Raw genomic sequence first — 25,313 nt, 5'->3', positions numbered from 1 at the left:
AACCAACAACTTTTTAAAAAGTTTTTAATATTCTTTTATTATTATAAAAGAATATTAAAAACTGAAAGAAAGCAGAATGACATTTTCCAGTAGTTGTGCAACAGCCTTCAAGTTCTACAATTTTGCCAACAGAACTATATTTTAAAATGTTCTATTAGAAGCTATTTACAGGGGGAAAGTTTATAATTCTTCGTATTTATTTCTTGTATTTTCAAAAATCCAGTTGGGCGGGAAAATGGCGGAAGTTGCAAGTTTGCGGGTTGTGCGCTGTGCATGCGCGCGCCCCATTCTGTGAGCGCACGAGCAGGCTGCACCTCGAGGAAGAATCTCATCTGTGAAGACACTCAAAGTACGGTTATTCTACCTGGGCTAGTTTTACTACATTACTGTCACTTGTGAAACCAATTTTCGAAGAACAAGATGTAGTTATTTTCAGTTTTATTAATCCCGTCGTGCTGTTTTTAGTTAGCGCTTCCAATGCTAACAGGTATCGCCTTTGACGTCCACTTGTAGTTTTTTTTGGTTTTGAGTGTATTCTCGAAACAGCGCTTTAAAAATGACTAATTTTAACTGTGCAAACACATGACTTAAAGCGTTATTTCGTGTTTGCGTCTAAATTGAGGGCGGAAGTTAGCCGCCGCCCTGCTCCCGCGTGCTCGATGTGTCTTGATTAGCTAGAAGAAGCGCGAAGTCATTTTCTGTACTTCAGAGTGAGCATTTAGAGCCACATTTGCTTTGCAACAGTCGACGTTTTGATTAAAGACACTTGCGCATTGTAAGTGTTTGTTAAAACAATTGTATTGTTTTAAGTGCATTTCACTTCTCGCGTGGTAGTCGTCACGTGCCAGATTCTCAGGAAAAGTTTAGCTTTTAATGTCGGAATGAAAGCGACAAAAAAAGGGGGGGGGGGGGTGTCTTTGTTATCGTACGTGACTTACAAAATTTCTTGTGGTACTTTTTTCCTCAGGTGAGCAAGAATGGACGAGTGGGAAGAACAGGTAAGCTAGTGTAATATCCGAAGGCCACGCGTACGCACGTCGCTGAGCCAGTCAGGCAGCGTCCGACTGAAATTGCCCATGTTTACAGGAAACCGCTACCTCTGGTACTTGTGCACTCACCAGCCACACCTCAAATGCAGGTATGTTCCACTTCAGATTGTCTGCTTTAATTCTTTCTTCCAAGGGTTAAAATAAAGATTGGAGGCAGGTTAAGATTTATTTTGGTTTTATTCTGTATTTTAAAACATGTTTTTAGGTACACAAGGAGATTTCTGGAGCTCTGATCGTGGTGAATTTCAAAGAGGTGAGTGTAGAAAGACGATGGAGCCCTTACAGGAAGCGTCTTGCGTGACACTGAGGAGTGATTTAAATGTGTTCTTCCAGGTTGTGGTGGACGGGGCAGAGGAAGAGGAGGATTTAAAAACTCATCCTTCTCAGGTGCGCATTTAACACTCTGTTTAAGAAGTAGTATAATTGTCCTTTGAGCAAGTAAACATATGAAAATTAGCATTATGTATGAGCTGTGAGGTGAAAAGCCAGTAGGCGTGTGTGTGTGTGTATGCCCGTCATTTGGCAAGCAATCATAGCTTTAAATAAAAAATATCCACCAACCTCTGGAGTTTCACCTGCAGCAATTAAGTTTCTTTTTTTGGTGACTGGTGAAGACCCATGTGAGCAAGGGAAACTGGATATGACATGCAAGGGCTGCATCTAAACACTGAAACTGACACTGTTTGGCATTTTAGTGGTGAAATTGTCCTGGATAATCCTCATTTCTGGATGACAAATTAGAGTAGATTTGATGTGGAAGAATGCTTTTTGGGATTGCATACAGCAGGGGTGTCCAATTTCAGGCCTCTAGTGCCTGTGCCCTGCAGGTTTTAGATCTCACCTTGGGTCAACACACCTGAATCAAATGATTAGTTCCTTAGCAGGCTTCTGGAGGACATGTTCAGGATGTAATTTATCCATTCAAATCAGCTGTGCTGGATCATGGACACATCTAAGACCTGCAGGACACCGGCCCATACAGTGTAAAAGATGAAAAGTGGAGGCAGTGTAATAGTGCATTAAACCTGTTTATCAGCCTCCATGGGGTTAAAGCTGTTGTTGCACAGACAGTCCTGAGCTCAGAAAATACTTTTCCTGATGAACTTTTGGAGGTTTTCCTGATGACTTCATGGCCCTAATGTCTCAATTTGGCTCACTACTGAATAAAACGTGTCCGTTCTTGTTCATTTTGATCATTCTGTGTCAGATTTATGCACTGTGCTCAAGACATTACTCCATCAGTGTGTGCTTTCAGTCAGACCCAGCTCTTATTTCAAAATGACAATGTTTGCAGCTAGAACAGTTGCCCCCTGCTGCTCGTTTAAAGAATGTTGCGTTATGGCACTTGGCTCTAGTTTTCACACCACAAGGTTTGCTTGATACTGTCACACACAGTACTTATCACGGAGGTGCCAATGGAGGAGCATGCAGGTGGTGGGAGAAATGGTTATCACGTTGTAGTAGGTGCATTTAGACGATTGTCGAAGGTATCTAATTTTAGTTATCTGATTTTTTTTTTTGATTTTTTTTAAGGTGCTGAGGACAGTGCAAACGGTAAGCATGAAGAGTATTACATGAGCTGTTGTAGTTTTCCTCATTGTGTTTCCTGAGCGTTGCGTTTCTTCCTTTCAGATGGTGACAGCCAGAATAATACAGCAGAAAGGAGTAGCTTCAGCCGAAGAGGAGGCCGTGGTGGGGGTGTGTGTGTGTGTGGGGGGGGGGGATATATACTGTTGGTCATCTCAGTGGAATGTTAGGCATTTGTAATACAGTTTCACAGATTATGAAAACTCTTCAAATTACAAATGCTGAAAGAAAAACCCTCAACTAGCAGTGTGAAAGAGGATTAACAAGCTCGTTCAGTCAGTAAAGCAGTGGTAATGCTGTGCCAGTATGCATGTTTATGCTGTAGTGAATAGAGCTGTTGATGGGTGTAATATAAGTTGTGTTATCAGGGCGTGGCAGAGGATTCGGCAGAACGGATCACGGTGATTTTGACGGTAATAACTGGAATATTGACGTGTACGTCTGTTTGGCTTTGAGCTGGAACGCGTCTGACTTGATGTTCTTATTTTTACAGCCAATGAAGAGAATGGTGACCATACAAATGGTAGTGTTAATATTCCCATTAAGACACAAAAGTAGACCGAAAGAAATGCTTGTTTACAGTGTGAGCATTTTCTGCTTTTCAGTGTCGAGAGGAAGAAGAGGGGGCAGAGGAGGAAGCTATAGGCAAGGTACGAGTCTGATTCCACTCGTGGTGGGTTTTTGCCACTGCATGCAAATGCCACATTGACTCGTACTTGTTAGTGCTTTTTTACTACAAGCCTTAATCACACATTCACATGCATTCATACATGTATTGTTTTTCCTATGGCCTAAGCACTGTGTAAACTAAATGTTCACACACTCGCACTCCAGTGGGTGCACGTCGGGCTTCACCTGGGTTGGAAAAGCTGAGGGTCGATTAGTAGACTGCTGTGGCTCTGCAGACCTCCTGATAAATTTGATTGCAGTCAGTGTGGATTTTGAGTAAGAATAGCAGTTAATTGACTTGTGTTTTAAAGGTGGTGAGCAGGGTGGCAGAGGCGGCTTTGGAGGAGGTGAGTGAACGAGCAGTTCTGATCATGTGCAAATCTGTCAGAGGTGTCAGAAGTGTAATTTGTGTTGTGCTGCAGGCTACCGTGGGAAAGATGAAGAGGTCTTTGCTCAAGGTTGTTTTTCATTATTGACCTCAATGATTCAGTGCACATAGGTTTGAAAGATTTACTGATGTGGCTGGAATCTGTGTGTAACACAGGGAACCAGGATACACCTGCAGAGAAGACAGATGAGAGTGATAGTAAGTTAAACTTCCTGTTCACAGATCTGCAGCATGCCAGCTTTATCTTCCATTATGTGCAGCATTTCTGTTTCTCACTGCAGGACCCAGGGTTACCTACGTTCCCCCACCACCCTCTGAAGATGAGGAGTCCATTTTTTCCCATTATGAGTCCGGTGTCAACTTTGACAAGTACGATGAGATCTTGGTGGATGTCAGTGGAACCAACCCACCACCAGCTATAATGGTAAGAAATGTTAGGGGGCAATCCAGTAGGTACACAAATCTGTTATCAGCAGTTCTTTGCTGGCTTGGTACAAAACTGGTTACATCAGTGTGTGACACTGATGTATGCAAAGTGAACATTTTCATGCCTGTCTGAGGAAAGTGTGTAGTGAGGGGTTTTACAGCATTAAAACATCTATAATAATTGTAAAAGAAATAAAGTTGGGTACTTCGGATTTCACCTATCGCAGGTTATTTTTAGAACGTAACTACCGCGATAAACGAGGGATCGCTGTATACCATAAGGAAATGGAGCTGGCGTGTAATTTCTTTTCAAGTGGTCAGATCAGCTGTTCATGAAAGATTTTGTGTAACTAGTTCAGTCTACTGGAAAAAACCTGTTAAGATCTTCTTTTTAAAGCCAAAGGAGCACACGTTGTGATTGCGATTCCATCACTTATTTCTCCTTGGCTCCGCTTTGAAAGTAAGCAGCTTATCAAAGACGTTATGTTTGTGTGAATGTAATTGCCTGCTGTGGCATGTTAGAGCCTGCATTTACTCAAGAAAAATAACGTATTATTTTTCATGTTAAACCAAGATGGCTGCCAAGTGGTGAGACTGTCTTGTAGAATTGAGTTTTATTATTTGAAGTTGATGTTTGTATGCATTTCAGGGACAGCTGTGAGCCATTTAACGATGCAAACGTTGAGTTGACAGAAAGGCGAGACTTTCTGCAGCCTGTAAGATGGCTGTTAACTTGTAGGACGGCACACAGGAGCAAGTTAATACACAAGACTTGCAACACTTGCGTTAGTTTCTAGTAGGGCTGTGCGATATGACAAAAATCTCATATCAGATAGAAGACATTTATCGTCCTGACAACGATATAAATCACAAAAATGTAACATTTTCTGTAAATTCTGTGAATCTCGGGCAGCTCGACTTGCGTTTAGTGTTTCCAGCTGCGCGTCCTTTACCTGAATTCAAGTATTTTAACCGATGCATGAAACGATACATTTTTAGACATAAGCTGTAACGGCCGCCGTTTTCTCTCAAACTTTGAGTCTAAGCTTTATTTTTTAGCACCTGACGGCTCTTATTTTGCTTCTCATCCGTAAACTCTGCATACTCTTTGATGTGATTCAGTTTATTTTGAAAAGTCTCAACAGGATCTTGAGCTTTATTGTGAAAGGTTTACGTGGAAAACAAACAAGCGGACAGCAGAGCCACGCGATGATTTTACCGTTGCTAACAAAAACATATAAAAACAGGCGCTATTCGTCTGTAGTGTGGTTACATTAAATATAAGAGAAAGAGAGAACTGTAAGAAATTAATACAACCACTACAGTGACCATCAAAACCATGAAAAAATATTGCTGTAAACAGTTTATTTTACGACACCACGAAACAAACGACAGCATAATAGGAAACGACAGACGGTTTTATATCGTCATCTGATATATGTGGTTATAGTGAACAGCCCTAGTTTCTAGTATAACCGTGCAGATGGACACCATTCTGGTCAGATTTCTGGTGACTTCCCGCACTGGTTGAAGGAGCCGGCTCTGTTATAGTTGGAGCTGTTTGGAAGCAGCTCTAAGGCTGAGTTCAAACAGCTGCGTGAAACCTGAAGTAATTTAAAGCATGGTGCCCTCCATGCTGGTGTACATTTCTTCTGCTTTCTCTCAGACATTTGATGAAGCAGCGCTGTGCGAGTCCCTAAAGAGAAACGTCAGCAAGTCTGGTTATGTGAAGCCCACCCCTGTGCAGAAGCACGGCATCCCCATCGTTTCTGCTGGCAGGGATCTCATGGCCTGCGCCCAGACTGGCTCTGGTAAAACGGTACGGTTTGGGAGAGTTGAACCTGGGTGTAGACCTGCTTGTGGACAGAGGTTAAATGTGGTCTCCCTCCACCAGGCTGCCTTCCTGCTACCAATCCTTCAACAGCTGATGGCAGATGGCGCGGCGGCCAGTTGCTTCAGTGAGACGCAGGAGCCTGAAGCCATCATTGTGGCGCCAACTAGGGAGCTCATCAACCAGATTTACCTGGAGGCCAGGAAGTTTGCCTATGGGTGTGTTTCTTTGTCAAAGCCAAAGAATAAGTGAACTCCACCAACATGTAGATAGAAGGTAAATTCAAGATGTTTGTCTCCACTCTGCAGCACATGTGTGCGACCTGTTGTAGTGTATGGTGGGGTCAGCACTGGACACCAAATAAGAGACCTCTCCAGGGGCTGCAATGTGTTGTGTGGAACACCAGGACGACTGCTGGACATGATTGGAAGAGGAAAGGTAAGGCCGTTTAAAGGTACCATCGATTGGATGACAAAATTGTGCAGCGCTTTCAGATGCTAATAAATGTGTGTTCCAGGTTGGCTTGACCAAAGTGCGTTACTTGGTGCTGGATGAGGCTGACCGCATGTTGGATATGGGCTTTGAGCCTGACATGCGCCGCCTGGTGGGCTCTCCTGGGATGCCATCGAAAGAGAACCGTCAGACTCTGATGTTCAGTGCTACTTTCCCCGAGGACATCCAGAGGTCTGCTGCCAGTTTGTACTCCTGACATACAACCAGGTCTGAATGCCTGCCAGCTCATCTCAGTGTGTGTGTGTGTGTGTGTGTGTGTGTGTGTGTGTGTGTGATATAGGCTGGCAGCTGACTTTCTAAAGACTGACTATTTGTTCTTGGCCGTGGGAATTGTGGGTGGAGCCTGCAGTGATGTGGAGCAGACATTTGTGCAGGTCACCAAGTTCGCTAAGAGGGATCAGCTTTTAGACCTCCTGAAATCAACAGGTATTTCAAGCTTCTGGGTTTCCAGTGTTGAGAAGAACTAAAGGTCAAAACAAACGATAGCTCAGTGTAACCGAACTGTGTGTTGTGGGTTTGTGCTGCAGGATCGGCGCGCACCATGGTGTTTGTAGAGACCAAGAGACAGGCTGATTTTATTGCCGTAATCTTGTGTCAGGAGAAGTTTCCAACTACCAGCATTCACGGGTAAGTGGTGTTTGTGTGTTTACTGTGGCTTTCATGGAGATGGTTGTCCTTTGTGTGACGTACTCACACATGCACTGATAACACAGTTCCACCCCCACACTTGCCTCTGTAAACTACCACTGTGCTATACTTAATTTTGTGCAATAACCCAAACTGTAAATAAATTGTGTGTATATATGTATATACATAGTTTTCTTTGTTCTAAATACTGTTCATATGCATATAGTGCTGCAGAAACTGTGCACCTCACCTTTCTTCCCCCACATGTCTGGAGATGCTCTAGATCTCACTGTACATCTATTCTATTCTATGTGCTGTGCTGGCTGCCAGTGACCGTGAGCAGTGGCAGCGAGAGCAGGCCCTTGGAGACTTCCGCTCTGGCAAATGTCCTGTCCTGGTGGCAACCTCTGTAGGTGCCCGTGGACTCGATATTCCAGATGTGCAGCTCGTGGTGAACTTTGACCTACCAAACAATATCGACGAGTATGTCCATCGTATCGGTAGAACCGGCCGCTGTGGCAACACCGGGAGGGCAGTGTCCTTCTATGATCCAGAAGCTAACAGTGAGTTGGCTCAATCACTGGTCACAATCCTGTCCAAGGTGAGAACGCTGCACTACAACTGCACAATGTGCATCACCACAAGTGCGTAAGGTGAGACCTGAGTGCTTTAAGCGAGATGTTTGGGATTGGCAGGCCCAGCAGGAGGTTCCCTCGTGGTTAGAGGCGGCTGCGTTCAGCGGCCATGGCCCCTCTGGCTTTAACCCACCCAGGAAACATTTTGCCTCCACAGACTTGAGGAAGGTAACTGGTTCAAGTTGTTTTGCACTGAATTCTCTGAGATGTTGTAGTGTTTCACATTGTGGTCCTTCTTCAGGGTCCACAGGGAGGCCTTTTCCAGGACAGCAGTGTAACGAGCCAGCTGGCAGCACAGACGGCTGCTGACGATGAAGAATGGGAGTGAGAGCGGCGCAGTCGCAAAGCAATGATCCCAATTTTCTAAATTGTTGAGCTTGTTGGTGTTTTTAGTTTTGTTGGAAGAATAGTTTGTCACAGGCCAGAGAGTTAAAATGTTAGTACAGATAAAGTACTGTCATCAATATGTTGTAAAGTCTGTTTGTTTTGGGGTTTTCTTAGGTGTTTTTTTTTTAGTTTTTTTTTTTAGTATTATTACTTTTTTGGAGTTAAACAGTTTTTGTGTAAACAGCGTGTCTTACTCAAAGCCAATCTCATTGTAGTTCTGTTTCTTATCTGAATAAATGTTTAAAGCAACACTTTCATTTATTACAGCCAGCTCAGTAGGTCCTTCAGGAATGATTCAAACACACCTGGAAAACCCAGCTGCTGCCTGGAAATCGATTAAATTCATTCATTCACATTCAATCCATTTCCAGACAGGTGCCGAGTCCCAGTGCGCAGTGGTCTGCTTCCAGTCCCAGAGATGGTTGATGTGGATCAGGAGGACCCAGCACCTCTCACGATGTATTCAATCACTGAGCACTGGGACCCAGAAGGGGCGTTTCCATGGAGGTTGCTGGGCTGAAGGCCTTTAATATCCACAGTATTCCTGAGTTCGTGCAATTACACCTGATTGAAAGCGGAAGATTAATTTTTTTTTTTTTCCTGCTTGCACTGTTGATGCTTGCAGGGTTACACCTTCAGTGTTCATAAGTTTCTCTCACTGCAGTTTCTTTCACTTGGCTGAAATAGCAACATGTTGTGGATACACTAGGTATGTTTTAATAAGTGGCGAGGACAATACATTAGCAGTGCCTCACCCATCACCTCCCACGGACTGATGATGTAAAACTATGGCCCAGTGTTCTCTAGGTCAACATCAAGAGCACCAAGGTGTACAACTACCTGCAACAAAATTGATCAAGTACTGCTCTTTATTTTTCTTAACGCAGCCATAGAGGGCGCTGTTTGTAAACTGAAACATGCTGAAATTAATGGCAACATTTTTCTACATTTAGCTCCAAACCTGATAGAAGTAACTTTTAAGTTTAAACTGCAGATGTCTATTATTAAAAGATACCTCCGTTATAAAGCTTTCAAATGTATTAAAATGTTCATATATTTTTGTATCACATGCCATTACATCCTGTCACACACACACATGCTAATAAGTAAGCTTGAAAAACAGGAAATGCTATGCAACTGTCTCTTGGTATAAATAAATCTGACTGCAATGCCTCGGGTGTGAGTATCACTCGATCACTCACCCGTGCACGTAGCTCTATGAAACTCCTTATGACTGTCTTGTATTCCTTCATCGTATTTAAAAATGTCACACACCACTGACATTTAATTGGTCCTCCGAGCCGGATAGTTGACTGATATTATTATATCATCTAACTGTCCACAGACGGAGTCATCGGATCCTGACGTCGTGATCGCCTGCACTGCAAACGCTCGCTTCCAGGAAGACGAGGAAAGCCCAGAGTCGTAAATTCGTCTACTGGCCAGTGTTTTACACAGGCTTCACGGCGGCAGGACTCGATTACACCGGGAAAGAACACAGCACTACTTTGAAGGTGAATATAACACAGTCATGAACATCATGCGTATAGAATAAATCGACTTTAGAACGACACTCATGACCGTAGAATCCTGTGTGGATAATAAGAGAATCCTGTGTGGATACTAAGAGAGGTCCTGTGTGGACCGAAGGTTAGAAAGTAACCTATAAGACGGGATTGCATGTCCTGTGTGGACCCGCCCCCGCTAAAAACTTGACTACAAAAAAGAGTGTCGATTAAAAGCAGGTTTTCGTTTAAACGCGCAATGTATGTGTGTGTAAAGAGTAAGTACATATTTGAATAGAGACTCCAGGTCTCTGTACTACTCTTCTGTTTTCCTGTGAGGTATTGAGTGGTGGGAAAGAGGAAAGGTTGCGCTTCATCGCATAAAATTGAGGCCGCCCTGAGTTTAGCTCAGGGTAGAAGGCTGCCTCAATAACCTCCTCCAACCCTAGTACCACCAAGCCCCACAGTGTGTGTGGCAGTATTAATAAAATAAAATAAAATATAGAAATAAAAAAAAAAGAAAAGCAGAACAAACAGGCTAAGAAGCCACCCGCTGAAACCAAATGGTTTGCAGTCCCTCTGCAGTAACTGTTTTAAGAGGAACCTTACAAACAGAACTAAACAATGAAATATAGTTGGCATGACGATCATGCCCAGATTGTATAAAATAAATAAAAGGAAATCATTCACATGAAAACCTTTTCTATAAAAAGAGAGATGCATAAGGTAGATTAAGGCTGTCTCATTGTTCAGCCAAGGAAAGTGTGTGAAAAGGTAAATGTCTCCAGCCTGGATGACGGGTGGGACTGCAGCCCACCCAGAGCCCTTGATGGATACAAAATAAAATATAGAAATAAAAATAATAATAAATTACTTGGTTCGACAGGCAACAGAGAGAATGAATGTGACTGAAGGTTGGATCTGAGATGAGGCAAACAGAAGACCAGTCTAAAAAGTAGGCACAAACCTGCTCAGAGAAAAAGCAAATTTGTACAGATTGGATGAATTCTAAATTATCTGTTTGCTGAGTAAGATGATCCTAAACTATTAAATTGGCTCAGTAGTAGTATAGTGATTTACACTGATAAAATGTTGTAATATACTGTTGTCATTATATAGAAAGAAAAAGATGATAATATTAATAAAAATATAATATTAATGACAAGAAGTATCCTAGTCACTATGATGTGAGATGGACAATTGTTATGATGTAGTCTGCATCAAGTTTAAGATTTGCTCGAACTCAGTATAATGGCATATGAGATGAAGAAAATAAAGGCAATATCTAAACCAATTAGGTGCATAGAGGCACTTAACCTGCTTGAAAACTTGTCATTTATCCTAGATAAATATTACTGAGATGTAGAGCACATTTATAATGACAACTAATAAGCCAAACCCTGTAGATAACAGCTAAAGCTACAAGATTGAGAAGCTGATTTAAATATGTGGACACTACTAAGCTAATGAGCGAGTTAAACATTTTTATTTATTTGTTTCCGAGCGGAAGCTGCACAGGGAGCAGTCTATCAATGAATAGAAAACACACATACACAAAGTGTTACATGTGAGATTATTTTTGGAAAGAATCAGAAGTGGGATGGTTTTGAATTAAGAAATCAGTGAAAAGATGCATGAATTACACCTGATTATAACATGCAGAGGCAATGAAGAACAGCTTGCTATTTGTATGAGTGATAGAATGTGAGCTCAGTTTTCCCTCACACTTCTGCTCTGTTTCAGTAGCAGCATTTTTCTTTTTGTGTCCTGACTCATGTATGTTTTTTTTGTTTGTTTTTTGTTTTATTTGATTATTTTATTTTGTTGGTTTGGAAACAAATTTGTGGCAATACTTGTGGATCACAGTGACACATAGTGATTAGGCATATGATTTGCCCAGTTTTAGAGCTGTAAACTGTGAGCAATTCAAAGTTTAAATATATATATATACCTGCTGCGGAGACTCAGGTCATTTGGGGTGGAGGGCCCACTCCTGAAGACCTTCTGCTATCTTTTATGGCGTGGTCTGCTGGGGCGGCAGCATCTCTGCTGGGGACAGGAAGAGACTGAACAGGGTGATCCGAAGGGCCAGCTCTGTTCTAGGATGCCCTCTGGACCCAGTGGAGGTGGTGAGTGACAGGAGAACGGCGGCTAAGCTGTCATCCCTGATGGACAACATCTCCCACCCCATGCAGCAGACTGTGACAGCACTGAGCAGCTCCTTCAGTGGGAGACTGCGGCACCCACGGTGTGGGACGGAGAGATTTCGCAGGTCTTTCCTCCCCACTGCTGTCAGACTCCACAACAAAGACTTTAACTGAACAAACACACACATTCATACATATGCAATAATACTAAGTGCAATAATCCTTTCTGTCATCGTTGTATTTTTACTCAGTTGTATATAGTATTTGTATTTGTATTCTATTTTTATCTTATTGTATATTTATTTTATTTTATTCTACTGTATATAGTATTTTATTTTATTCTATTCTGTACAGTTGTGTACTGTATTTATTCTTATTGTATTCTAATTTTTGCCTCATAACTTTTGCACTGTCCACTTCCTGCTGTGACAAAACAAATTTCCCACGTGTGGGACTAATAAAGGTTATCTTATCTTATCTTATCTTATATATATATAGAGAGAGAGAGATGAAATAAGAAAACTTTAACTTCAAAGTTGAAATATGTAAGATGAGTGAAATGTGTGAATTCTTTGAGAAACAAGAAATTATTTAAACATGCCTTAAGTGAAAATGTAATGTTGCATCTATAGAGAAGAAAAAGCGTGCAGTATTTTAACAATAGGCCTTTTAATAAAAACAACTGAAGCAACATGTAATACTCCGATTTTCCCAGTAAAAAAAAAAAAAAGCAAACACGGGGAAATATCGGCTAGTACATGACCTTAGAGCAAAGAGGTCACGTACCTTGGCCACAGACTGACAGGACAAGGCAGACAGCTGTTAGACAGCAGAAAAGTAGCTGTACAATACGCTTCTAAGCCTGTCGCCAAACAACAAATGATGAGTTATTTAGGTCTTTGCAACTTTTGCAGATGTTGGATACCTGAATATGCACTGCCCAACCTTTGCAAAACTTGATCTATGGCAAACACTTAGCTCTGAAAGATGAAATAGAATGGACACCAGAGGCAGACAAAGCATTTATTGACTTAAAACTTGCCCTGCAAACAAGCACAGTTTTAGCTTTGCCTGACTGTGACAAGCACTCTCCTTCCTGCGGAAGTAGATGGTGCCGAACACAGCTGTATGCTGAAGCTAACTGAAAAAAAATGAAACCCCAACCAGACATTTTTAGTACACTGCAGCCTACTGTTTTAGAAGCGAAACCTTTAGCTTCCTCTTTTTCAGCACAGAGTGCAGAACTAGCGGCTATCATACGTGCATGCTGCGCAAAGGTCAAGATATATATATATTCACACTGACAGTCAATATGCGTTGCACACCAAAAACGATAATTCAGAAATTACTGAAGGCAATAACTTCGCAGGCCAAGCTGCAAAGAAGGCCGCACAGCAACCAATATGAACTTTAATGTCTGAAACTTTACAGCTAATACCACTTGATGTACTTCAAAATGAATAGGAAGCCGCTCCTATACCGGAGCAAAAGAAATGGTTAAAGTGTGGAGCACGGCTACAAAATTGCTACACAAGACAGCAGCATTAGTGACACATAGCTTAAAGCATTTGTCAAGGGGTGGAATGATGAGTATCCTCCCCAAACACTTCTATACTCAAAATTTTGAAGCTTCAGCACAAGAGTTTATCAGAACATGCATGATTTGCCAGAAACATAATGCACAGGGAAACCGCAGGCCTAAAAGAGGTCATTTCCCCACTCCACCTCACCCATTTCATACCATACATATGGATTTCATCCAACTAAACAAACACCAGCAACTAGAGTACGCACTAGTAATAATAGATGTATTTTCAAAATGGCCTGAGATCTATTCAGTGAAAAAGGCTGATGCAATAACAGTAGCAAAATGTCTGTGCAATCACTATATTCCAACATACGGAATACCAAGTCTAATAAGATCTGATAATGGCACACACTTTGTGAATGAAGTCATATCAAAGGTATCTGAAGCGTTAGGTTTCAGCATAAAACACCACTGTTCCTACCACCCACAGAGCGCAGGATTGGTGGAAAGGACAAATGGCACTATAAAACAAAGATTGAGAAAATGTATGGAGGAAACCGGCCGCCCATGGCCCGAATGCATAGGGTTGGTTAAAATGTGGATGAGACTAACACAGGGCTCAAACAAACTAACACCCTTTGAAATAGTGCATGGGCGACCCTTTCCCCTTCCTATTACTAGTGAACCAATAGACAAATCTATAAGAGAAACAACATTAGCAGAGTGGATGACAAAGCTGTTAGAGAATAAAGAAATAATACTGAACAATCAACTGCCGAGTGATTCTTCTCCAGTCTCTTCCAGTTTGAAGCCAGGTGATTGGATCCTGATCAAAGTACTCCAAAGGAAAAACTGGAGTTCTCCCAGGTGGGAAGGCCCCTACCAGGTCCTACTCACCACGCCCATGGCATGCAAGATTGCTGAACGACCTTCGTGGATCCATCAAAGCCACACAAAGAGGGTGGAGCCCATCTAAAGGCACCTACCCAAGACCAGTGAGCATAAGCATAGACTCCAGCCTCCACTAGATCTCTGGTGTTCGCTTGGTGGGGGGTAGGGCGATCAGGTAGCAATACTTGAGAACCCACCTCTCTGGCCAAGGTCTACTCATTGGAGATTTTAGGGGTGGCCAGGGGTCGAGAAGAGGAATGCTCACGTCAACCATTGTAACTCTAGAAACCTAGGACGACCGACATGATGCTGCCCATACTTTTGGGCCTGTTGGCTATCCACCACACACAAGGATTCAACCCCTGCAATGAAACCGCAGCAACCAAAGCGAAGACAATAACAGACCTCTACCTATGTTACAACAAAACAAGCTTCACCTCCACAGTATGGATACCCCTGAACTCATTTTACATTGGAGGATACAAAGCCAGTGACTGGAAAGGCTACAACTGGTACCTATCCAGTTCGGATGGCAATAACCCAGGCTGGGACACCGTTTTCACTTATACTGGAAACGATTGGATACCATGCAAAGAAGATAAACTACAAGGGTCTGCAAAAAATCTTTCAAAACAACTGGACTTGACTCAAGCAAATGATCATTTGATACTGAACTTCAACACAGAAAGCAACCCACTGCTGGAGAAACCACCAAGTTCACAGAAAAGAACCCACCTGGTTCCAACAACTAAAAAATCCAGCACGCTCAGTGGAACGCTGGCAGGAGACTCAAGTTGCTATCATCTAACCCTGTTCATATACAAGAGTGGAAAAGACCCACATCATTTCCTGTCAATATGTAACAACATAACGAAGGAAGTAAACACCTCAACGAGCCCCTCTTCTACAGACATAACTCCTGTTTTGACCAAAGGCCCACTATCAACAACCATGACAGCAGTGATGATAGTAGGACCAAAACTGAAATCAGACGACTGGTTCCGAATAACCACAGGTATCACAGGACACACAAACAACTGGCTGTTGCTGGCAGAACAAGCAGCTCAAGATGCTAGTGATGACTGCATGGTCTGCCTAGGACCAAGACCAATACTGAGAGTGGTACCTGCACCTATAGGAGAAGATTGCCTGACAGCTGTCATGAACTGTACCAACATTGGAAACTCAAACTGCACAAAATGGGACAGAATTTTCCCCATCACCAAACAAGAAAAGAGAAAACCCATCTTCTCATGAGACGTGACAGCAACAAACCACACCTGCATAAATATGACAGGTCCAGGAGAGAGGCTGGGAAGCCTTAATGCATCAAGCTGTCTAACCATTACAGAAGTGGACCCCTCATTCAAACCAGAGAGCAGAGCCGATGTCTGGTGGTGGTGCGGGGACCCACAACTGTACGACCGCCTGCCCAGAAACTGGACTGGTGTCACTGTTGCTGCCCGTCCAAGTCATCAAACTCTCAGCCACTGACATCACCATAACAGCAGGACAACTGAAACTGGAGGGCCGAAAGAAGAGATCGGCACCAGTACAACCTGGACCAGATCCAACTTACGTCGACGCCATAGGAATTCCCGTAGGAGTACCAGATGAATACAAACTGGTGGACCAAGTGGCTGCCGGTTTTGAATCTTCAATATGTTGGTGGTGCACAATCAACAAGAACGTGGACCGCATAAACTACGTCCATTACAATGTGCAACGCCTAGGAAACCTGACACAATCGGGCCTCCATGCAGTAGCTGAGCAACTGAGAGCTACATCACTGATGTCTTTCCAGAACAGAATTGCATTGGACATGCTACTGAGCGAGAAGAATGGGGTGTGTTCGATGTTCGGAGAGCAATGTTGTACCTTCATCCCTAACAACACCGCAGCTGATGGAAGTCTGACCAGAGCCCTAGAAGGCCTGAAGACTCTGAACGAGAAAATGAAGGAGCATTCTGGAGTTGACACTTCTACGTGGGACAACTGGATGGACATGTTTGGGAAATATCGGAGTTTGGTGTCATCAATCCTGGTATCCGTAGCAGTATTCGCAGCCATACTCACCTTGTGCGGATGCTGTTGCATACCTTGTATCAGAGCACTGATAAACAGACTTATCGCAACAGCCATAACTCCCCATGTCACATTCCCACCAGAGACTATGATGCTCCTTGAAAACAATGAAAGTGACACAGACTCTGAGGAAGAAGAGGACGACATATAAATAAGGAAAAAGAATTTATAATGTTGAACATTTAACTTTGCTAAATGACACTCTAGTTGAAAATGTACCCGCAAGTGACTAGAAGTTGATAAGATGCAAAATATTTGAACAACAGCAGGGAATGATAGAAGTAACTTTTAAGTTTAAACTGCAGATGTCTATTATTAAAAGATACCTCCGTTATAAAGCTTTCAAATGTATTAAAATGTTCATATATTTTTGTATCACATGCCATTACATCCTGTCTCTCACACACACACACACACACACACACACACACACACACACACACACACACACACGCTAATAAGTAAGCTTGAAAAACAGGAAATGCTATGCAACTGTCTCTTGGTATAAATAAATCTGACTGCAATGCCTCGGGTGTGAGTATCACTCGATCACTCACCCGTGCACGTAGCTCTATGAAACTCCTTATGACTGTCTTGTATTCCTTCATCGTATTTAAAAATGTCACACACCACTGACAAAACCTTATAAAAAAACATGTTTGGGTTTTGTTTGTTTGTTTTTTTAGTCACTTTTTCCAACATTTACATTTGTTACAGGAAGCTAAATATTTAGCACATTTATTCTACTGGTCAATGGAAATACTGAAATAAAAGCCCTGCTCTAAAGTAGCTGTAGTGGTCAGGTTGTGACTGCTCTGCCTTGATGGTCACTTCTCACCAGGATGTCCAGCAATTTAGCTGAAAACATGGGCAGAGCCGTTTTGGTTCAGCAGCAGTGCCCTTCAGCAGCTGTTCTGTACATTACTAGAACAAATTAAAAATGAAAAGACTCGAATGAAGGTGAAGGGCAGACTTTCATCTTTAATTCAGTGGGTTGGACAAAAAGACTGCATAAAGATGTGAGGAACTAAAGCTCCTTTTCAACAGAATCCCTTCATTTCAGAGACTCATTAGTATTTGGACAAATGAACTTTAAGTGGAATGTTCATTTCTATTACTTTATTCAAACGCTGCCCAATCACTGTGACTACATTTAGCTGGATGTGGGCTGACTGTCTCTAAACACCTCAGTTCATCCAGCTGCTTCTGTCCTGTGTCACGTCATCAATAAACACTAGTGTCCCAGTGGCAGCTGAGCCCGCCCAAACCATCACACTGCCTCCGCAGTGTTTTACAGATGATGTGAGTTGTTCCACACCTCCAAATTTTTTTTCTTTTCCATCATTCTGGTAGAGGTTTCATGTGTCCAAAGCACGTTTGTCCAAAACTGTGCCGGCTTTTTTACATGTTTTTTTTTTTTAACGAAGTCCAATCTAGCCTTCCTATTCGTGAGGCTGCAGCGAACCCTCTGTATTTACCTTCATATAGTCTTCTCTTTATGGTAGACTTTGAAATTGATACGCCTGCCTGCTGGAGAGTGTTGTTCACTTGGTTCACTGTTGTCATGGGGTTTCTCTTCACCATGGAAATGATTCATGTAGCAATTTCTCTGATTGGTTGTTCTGTTCAGTTCTGTTGGACCACATGTTGCCTGTTCACAGTAAAATTTCCAAATGCGAACACTACACCTTAAATCATCTCCAGGCCATTTATCCGCTTAATTGATAACAACATAACGAAGGAATTGTCCATACCTGCCTATGAGCCTTCGAGTCCCTTGTCCAATTACCTTTGTTGCCTTCAAAAAGAGGGTAAGACGAAGAAACTCCTAAATGCTTCATCCAATTCCAACATGGATAATCAAAGCTGAGTCTGTACATCATGTCCATGATATAACTATAAGCGGAATATGTTTCAGTAAACGAAACTCGTCAGTGTCCAAATATACACGGACCTAGCTGCAGGCCTTTTCTACTCTGAGTGCTCAGAGCACTTTGTACGACACATCTCAGTTACACATTCACAGCAAACACATTAGTGCTTTTTCTGTCCAACATTCACACACAGTCACAGTCAGATAAACCCACTGGGAGCTGTAGAGCACCCGCAGATCAAATCGCCAACTTAGTAGACAAACCCGCTCTAGCCACGCCCACGCCACACGTTTTGTGGTGTAATGTCTCCTTTAATTATCAGTATTTAAGACATCAACATTTTGATTTGACACACATGAGTGAAGTGCTAATCTACACGATAAAAATGGTTCAGTGCTCTGTGTAATGGGTAGACCATAGTATCATAGTCTGAGTCTACACGTTCCATGAAAGGGTAACAGAAGCCTTAGGGATGTATCTGTGTTTGCATTTCAGGTTCCTCTTCCATCAGTTCCTCAAGATCGTGCTCCACACTCATGTTTTGTGTAGGAAAAACAAGACCTGCAAACACAATACAAAAGATGTTGTGTGCTCGCCCTTGTCTTCAGCATCAACGTTACGCATACCGAGAGGAGATTTAAGAGCAAAACCAGCACAAGATGCCTTATTGGGAAGATCTCACTGGTCTGAAGCACAACAATCTTCAGAAAGCTGCACAGGAAAACATTTGATATTGCAGTGCAGAGATATTTACTTTCTGATTCATACAAGGTACATCTGAAAAATGGAAGCGGTGAACATGCTGAATGGAAACGTATTGAAACTGTAAGCTCGATGACCAGTTTGATTTTGTGACTGCAGTGAGTATGAACAGAATTCCTGTGGTGTTTGTTTGATTCACAAGGACATCATTAATGTGTCTGATTTTAATGTTTACAGATCATCACAGCCAAGCGGGGACATGTGCCCAACTTTCACTACTTTATTTGAGTGGAATTTAAAGATCATTATGGTGATTTTGATTTCAGTCCATTTTCTTACCAAGACATCGCCATGAAACGAGTGCTGGGAACAGAAAAAGGGAAGAACACGAATAACTGAACATTTCTAGGCTGAAGCTTTTGCCCTACAACACATTCTGGATGACAACACGTTTTAATAATATTTCACCAAAACAATGTTTCATGAACAAAGATGATTATACTTTTATTTCATGAATGAAGAGTTATGGAGGAAATGATGGTTGTAAATTTCTCCAGTGTGTGGAAAGTAAGCAGAAACTCACATGTCCGTGAGTCAATCCAGGACTACGTGACACACAGATGTATGAAAGCTTACAACTGACGAGCAAAGCACAGACAGAACCTCTGTGTTTTTATAAATACATTAGTCGTCATATAGCTCTATTTTCGAGCCACCAGGTTAACGGTGGTTTTCCTTTGATTTGAGATAAGGAGCTGACAGACACTTGGAGAAAGGATGAAGAGGCATTTGTGAAGGCTTTTGCTACTAGGAGCAGCAAAGTTGCAGTCATAGGTTTTCAAGCAGCTCCTAAAATAACATTCATTCATGATGAAAGCAAACATCTGCCCATTGCGCACACATGTGCAAATGAGCTTCTGTGTTTTGTAAGTGAAACAACAATGGCTGATGATGATGCAGCACTCACCACTCACACTTGGAAAACAGTAAATGTCTCGTAAGCTGCAATAACATTTGGTTATTCTGGTAATCTGATGCCTTATGAACCCTTCAGCTCCAAATTTAATTTAGATATCAAGGAACAATATCAAAGTTATTAAAGCAAATCCAGAACCTGTTGTGTCCACCTCTTAAAATCTGCATCATAACTATAGGAGTCCAAGGTTTCCTGAACTTCTGCTTAATGGACTTTCTGTTAATGATAGAAAGTTGTCCAATAAGAACATTATTTATCCGAGAGCTGCGTTCATTCTTAGCTAACAGATCAGCTCCTCACCTCCAATCTAGACAAGTTGTGAATGAACTGATTGATAGTGTTTAACCATCAAGACCCTGCTGGCTGCTCTTTCTGTAACGAAGATGCAGCTACACTGTTGTTTGGCTTCATCTAAAGACACTGTATTGATTGGTTGTTTCACAGCAAAACCAGAATATCGACCTTTAAATTAAATGTTAGAATAATCTGTGGTCAATTTTTTATACACAAATGCCGTTATTTAAAAACTCGCCCTTGAAATTCATAAAATGTCCAAAAATGTTAAGCCAACCGCACATTTCATCTAATTTTGTTTTGTAATTTACTTTTTTGAATTATTATTTCAATAATTTGATTCTTGTCACCATGTACTGCTGGTCCTTTTCTTTCTGCTCGTGTCTGTTTGTAGCGCTGCTGAGTCTGAAGGATTTGCTGCGCCAAGTTTTTGTTAAAACAAAAAACGGCAGCCCCGCAGCCGCCTTCATCCGGGACCTACGGGGCGGGGCAGTTGAGCCTGTCGTTTGTGAAGGGAGCAATTTGATTGGACGGTTTTAATGTTTTCCCTTTCAAACGCGCTCTGAACCGGAAGCTCTAAACGAGCCGAGAACTTGCAGCGCGCAGTGCTTGAATCCGAGTAACGGCGGCAGCGCTCAGGCTGGCGGAGACCATGAGAGGAAGAGCTCAGCGCAAGGTAGGACTGAATGAACACGCAGTCAGAGCTTCCACTGTCAGAGACAGGTGTGAGGCTTCACGCGTGGTTTCTGTGACCGGCAGGTGGTGACGTCAGGAAGGCTGACGGGAGCAGCCAGAGGGGGTCTGTGAGTACACCCGCCTTCATGTAGCGTTTTCTGTGTCTGCATGTGTACGTGTGCCTGTTAGCGCTCTCCTCACTGTTGTTTTCAGAGCCAGCTTAAATCCAGGAACAGCTGCCTGCCCTGAGCCCGCCTACTCCCTGTACTCCACCGACTCCGAGGGCCAGGTGATGAGACCGTTCACGCCCCGCCCACATTATGTATACGCAGACCACGGGTGGCGACATGTGAAGCTAACACTTTTATTATGAGTTCTCAGGATTTATTCACCTGGTTGTGTAGCAGTACTAAATATTAACAGTGTCATCTAGGACGGGTATCACATCCAGGCATGACCGAGTCTTTGCCACAAAACACACCTCAGGGTAGTAAACATGGGGAGGTGAACAGAGGAAATCTAGCACTTCCACAAAGTCAGAAGGCTTGACAGACAAACCACTAACCCACACTACCGCATCATCGGCTCGGTGTCTGAACACATGTCAATAAACCGGACGTGTCTGCCCCCAGGTCATCAGTCTGCACAAGGGCCTGGACCGCTGTGCTGCCCTGCTCAGTGGGATCCTTCAGGCTGATAAGGCAGGTCAGAGGAGCTTCCTAATGCTGTAGATCAGCTCAGTTTGTTACAAGTCACAGTACAAAAGCTTAAAGTATCAACCTGTTCCTGTGTGGTTACACTGAGGATTTTCTGTATAAGTTAGATCTGTCCAACACTTACTGGTTGAATGCAACATAATAGTACTCTGTGTGTGTGTAAGTGTCTCCGAGGCTTCACAGAACAGTAAGCAGTGCAGCAGCCAAACCAAGGCTTTCCACATCAACGGGGAAAAAGAGCTTGAAGAAAGGGCCTCCAAAGGCAGGTGGGCGTGTTCGAGGTTTGCTTTACTGCACACTCTTACAAGACAGTCGCTGAGAACTAAATGACATAAAGGTCTCGTGTTAATTCCACTGTGGGACTATAAACTGCAGAGGACAGGATTACATTGATGGTGTCCAAAAGCTTTTAGGATTTTCGTTCATTTGTTCTGGAAAATGGATTCAAGGCTTATAACTTAGCAACAGTTGCTTAGAGCCGCCTCTAGGAGCCCCTCAAAAGTAGAGCTGAACCATCCATGTCCTGTTGGTCACATGGGGCAGAGACTAAGAACGGACCCCCGACGTCCCTCCCCAGCCACCTCCTGCAGCTCATCTGGGGGAACACTAAGACATTTCCAGGCCAGCTTAGAGATATCGTCTTTCCAGTGTGTGATGTGCCAGGGCCGCCTTCTCGTGGGACATGCCCAAACACCCAGGAGGCATCATAATGAGCCACCTCAGGTTCCTCCCTTTGATGTGGAACTGCAGCAGTTCCACTGCGAGTCCCTCCTGAACGACTGAAATTCTACTCTCACACTAGAGGAGAGCCCGGCCACCCTTTGGAGGAAGCTCATTCTTTTAATCAATCACTAACAATCAATCAGGACATGAGCACCAACAAACTGATTGGCTGATGCACACATCAGGCAGGATTGCAGATGCAGCTTTATAAATATGTGAGAAAACACGTGTAGAAAGTCTAATGTTAATCATTCCTCCACCTTCCAGGCCAGAAGAGCGCGTCAGGCCGGCATGGATCGGACAGCAGAACTCCACGAGGACACCCGTCTGCCCGTCCTGCACCACATTCAGGAGTGAAGCTACATCCACCTCAGAAACCATGTCCCACCCAGCTGCAGTCTCACTTACTTTCACCTCGGCTTCTTCCTCGCACCGTCAGTCCGCCCCGGCACGAGGCGTCCGTCCTTCTGTCTGTGCGTCAGTCCTCCTCTCTCTCGAGCCATCGGACTGCCTGCCGGCCTGACTCTGAGACGCCTCGCACTGCGTGTGATGAAGCACCAGAGTTTGTTCCTGTGAGAGACACGCACACCCAGAGCCCCAGCACACACACTCTCACACATGCACACGGAGACAGCTGCAGTATGAAGATGGCACACTTCCAGCTGGAGCCTGGACAGGCTGAGGGGAGCAACACTGAGGCACAAACAAAAGCTCACAAGCTTCAGCATCTGTTCGCACAACTCAAGCCTCTGATTGCTGGACAAGGTAAAGTGACTGTGTGCATCTCACCCCTGGACCCTGCCAGACATCACTCACACAAACACAACCTCTGTGATACCTGAATGCATCGAACACTAAGCTACATGTCACTGATGTGGGAGCTCAGCAAAGTTCTGCTGACGTGGACTTCTGCTGTAGTCACACACAGGACGTGAGCCTCTGTGTCACACGTGCTGACGATGTTAGAGATGTCACACTGTGTGTGTGTGTGTGTGTGTGTGTGTGTGTGTGTGTGTGTGTGTGTGTGTGTGTGTGTGTGTGTGTGTGTGTGTGTGTCAGGCAGTGTAGCAGAGAGCCTACTCAGTCATCTGGAGCAGATGGTGTCCACAGCACAGATGAATAATAGTGCTTCAAACATCCAGAGTGTGTCAGACCTGCACAGGTGAGACACACGACGTCCTTCACTTCACTGGACTCTGACGTTTTTGGTATAACGTACGTGTGTGTGTGTGTGTGTGTGTGTGTGTGTGTGTGTGTGTGTGTGTGTGTGTGTGTGTGTCCTAGGTGTGTGAGGAACCTGGACCAGCAGCCAGAGATGGAGAGACATCAGAACCAGGCGATGCTCTGTAACTGTAAATTGTGTGACAGTCATAAATAGTTGTGTATTTATTTCATTTGTATTAAAATAACACAGTCAGCTCGAGCTGCGTCACACTAAGGTAAACCCAACAACAGACACACTGTGATTTTACTGTTGGGTTCAGTTTGGTCAGTCAGGGTAAAAAGCTTTAACTGACTGGGGAGTAATTGAAAAGGTCTCCACAGGGCAGAGACTTCAGGAAGAGCTCACTGCTGCTCAGTCCAGGCTGCAGGAACTCCAAGATGACCTGACGGACCTACGGCAAACCCTGCAGGACACACAGAGCCAGCTGAGAGACCGAGAGGCTGAAACTGCACTCGTTAAGATGGGTACGCACTCGCAGTGAGTCCTGCTGATGATCTGAGCTGTGGGCTCTTTGTGATGAAATCACCTCCATTATCAAAGTGAAAGACACTGCCATGAACAACATCGTGTGTGTGTGTGTGTGTGTGTGTGTGTGTGTGTGTGTGTGTGTGTGTGTGTGTGTGTGTGTGTGTGTGTGTGTGTGTGTGTGTGTGTGTGTGTGTGTGTGCGTGCGTGCGTGCGCGCGTGCAGAGCTGGAGGCCAGTAAGAGTAGGTTACTGGACAGTGAGCGGGAGAGGAGTAAGCTGGCCTCGCTGGCACAACAAAGGCTGAAGGAGATGGAGCACCTCCACAGGTGGGCCTGTGTGGGTGGGCGTCACCCCCCAGAATGAGCCCTACAGCTGAAAGTGTGACACGATTCAGAACTGTTCCTCACTCATGTCGTCTTCTGCTTCAGTCTCCTCTCAGCAGATCATGCTGTTGACAGCTCTGTGTCAGAGACGAGCCAACACCAGCACAGACGGATGCCAGCGCCCCCTACTGACCACATCGCCCAATACCTGAAGTCTCTTAGCCAGATAGCGCCTGTGCAGTGTGTGGATGCAGAGAGAGATTCAGACTCGGCACATCTAGACGTCACAGCTCAGAGGAGAGAAGATCGTGCAGGGACTCGGCCCGAGTCTGATCGTGAGCGGTCCGCTGGTCCAGGTGAAGCCCTGCGGCCAGAGGACGCTCGCAGGCAGCTGTTTAACTCCACGCTGTCCCAGAGTGAAACGGAGTCTGTGTGGTCTGATTTGACCTTTGACACCAGAGACGAAGCAGCGTTCAGAGACGGCCTGGCAGCTTTGGACGCTAGCATAGCCAGTCTGCAGAAGACTATTAAGCTGGACCTGAGGCAGTGACCGTGCTGGTCTTTGTATTCATCCATGTTTGGGCCGTGCTGATGAACTGTTCTGTAAAGTGTTGTTTAAGATTGGGAATAAAGCTGTTTTTATGAATGTCTTCATGGACAGACACTGCTTTGTTCTGCTGCTCGTGGAGGTTTACAACTTTCTAACAAGTCATAACATACAGACAGAACATACACCAAAAATGATCCTTCATTCTGGCGGCCAGGACACTCAAACTCCTCAGGTTAGTGAATTTGCACAAGAAAGCAGAAAATGATCAGCATGAACCCAAAGTGCCGTCTGAGAGAAGAAACCTGGACTGCAGGGAAAGTATTGAGATGATCCCAGAGGCAGTGCAGGTGCATTATCTCTGGGGTCAATATAAATGTAGACGGGCAAAATAAATCCAGCAGCCACAAGTTTGAGTGCACGGTGTCGTCCACGAATGTGGAGCACAGCTAGAGCGCAGGCTGGTGTCACAGCGGCGCTCTGTCCCACGTAGTGATGTCATCTCTGAGTCCAGGCAGTCTTT

General features: G+C 43.9%; 2 protein-coding genes and 1 pseudogene across 6 annotated transcripts; all 3 read left to right on the top strand.

Annotated features, from left to right (window-relative positions):
* Nucleotides 1–228: 228 nt before the first annotated feature.
* ddx4 (DEAD (Asp-Glu-Ala-Asp) box polypeptide 4) lies at nt 229–8,363 on the top strand. Of its 5 annotated transcripts, none has more exons than XM_086284298.1 (23): nt 229–349; nt 968–998; nt 1,087–1,138; nt 1,255–1,302; nt 1,383–1,436; nt 2,583–2,603; nt 2,682–2,741; nt 3,005–3,049; nt 3,130–3,159; nt 3,242–3,286; nt 3,617–3,652; nt 3,728–3,763; nt 3,850–3,891; nt 3,975–4,117; nt 5,786–5,938; nt 6,014–6,168; nt 6,259–6,388; nt 6,468–6,634; nt 6,744–6,889; nt 6,991–7,090; nt 7,421–7,691; nt 7,786–7,893; nt 7,967–8,363. In XM_086284298.1, the coding sequence occupies exons 2-23, from the start codon at nt 978–980 to the stop codon at nt 8,051–8,053; spliced, it is 1,950 nt and encodes a 649-aa protein (XP_086140424.1). In that variant the 5' UTR covers nt 229–349; nt 968–977; the 3' UTR covers nt 8,054–8,363. The 5 variants fall into 5 exon arrangements, with proteins under 5 accessions (XP_086140424.1, XP_086140425.1, XP_086140421.1 ...); XM_086284295.1 differs by having other exon boundaries at nt 230–349; nt 2,682–2,747; XM_086284297.1 differs by lacking the exon at nt 229–349 and adding an exon at nt 419–487 and having other exon boundaries at nt 2,682–2,747.
* A 6,123-nt stretch (nt 8,364–14,486) lies between these two features.
* Nucleotides 14,487–16,699, top strand: LOC147303003 (uncharacterized; annotated as a pseudogene).
* A 3,944-nt stretch (nt 16,700–20,643) lies between these two features.
* Nucleotides 20,644–24,893, top strand: ccdc14 (coiled-coil domain containing 14). The gene is made up of 11 exons (XM_086283790.1): nt 20,644–20,790; nt 20,874–20,917; nt 21,003–21,078; nt 21,422–21,494; nt 21,670–21,771; nt 22,496–22,993; nt 23,288–23,390; nt 23,513–23,580; nt 23,774–23,917; nt 24,144–24,246; nt 24,349–24,893. Exons 1-11 carry the CDS (start codon nt 20,767–20,769, stop codon nt 24,791–24,793), a joined length of 1,680 nt encoding a protein of 559 aa, XP_086139916.1. The 5' UTR covers nt 20,644–20,766; the 3' UTR covers nt 24,794–24,893.
* Nucleotides 24,894–25,313: the final 420 nt, after the last annotated feature.

Source organism: Aulonocara sp. 'chitande type north' Nkhata Bay, linkage group LG23 (assembly GCF_057382095.1).
Source record: "Aulonocara sp. 'chitande type north' Nkhata Bay isolate Kocher_YH1m ecotype deep benthic linkage group LG23, A_spYH_male_GT1.1, whole genome shotgun sequence".
NCBI lineage: Eukaryota > Metazoa > Chordata > Actinopteri > Cichliformes > Cichlidae > Aulonocara > Aulonocara sp. 'chitande type north' Nkhata Bay.
Note: the sequence above shows the minus strand (reverse complement) of the source record. Positions and strands in the feature narration are given on the sequence as shown.

Bases quoted from the DNA above. Each gene is read 5' to 3' on its own strand.
- ddx4 (XM_086284295.1), top strand. From the start codon at position 978: ATGGACGAGTGGGAAGAACAG. The intron at 2,604-2,681 runs GTAAGCATGAAG...TCTTCCTTTCAG, and splicing joins TGCTGAGGACAGTGCAAACG to ATGGTGACAGCCAGAATAAT. The intron at 5,939-6,013 runs GTACGGTTTGGG...TCCCTCCACCAG, and splicing joins AGACTGGCTCTGGTAAAACG to GCTGCCTTCCTGCTACCAAT.
- ccdc14 (XM_086283790.1), top strand. From the start codon at position 20,767: ATGAGAGGAAGAGCTCAGCGCAAG. The intron at 21,079-21,421 runs GTGATGAGACCG...GTCTGCCCCCAG, and splicing joins CCACCGACTCCGAGGGCCAG to GTCATCAGTCTGCACAAGGG. The intron at 24,247-24,348 runs GTGGGCCTGTGT...CTTCTGCTTCAG, and splicing joins GAGATGGAGCACCTCCACAG to TCTCCTCTCAGCAGATCATG.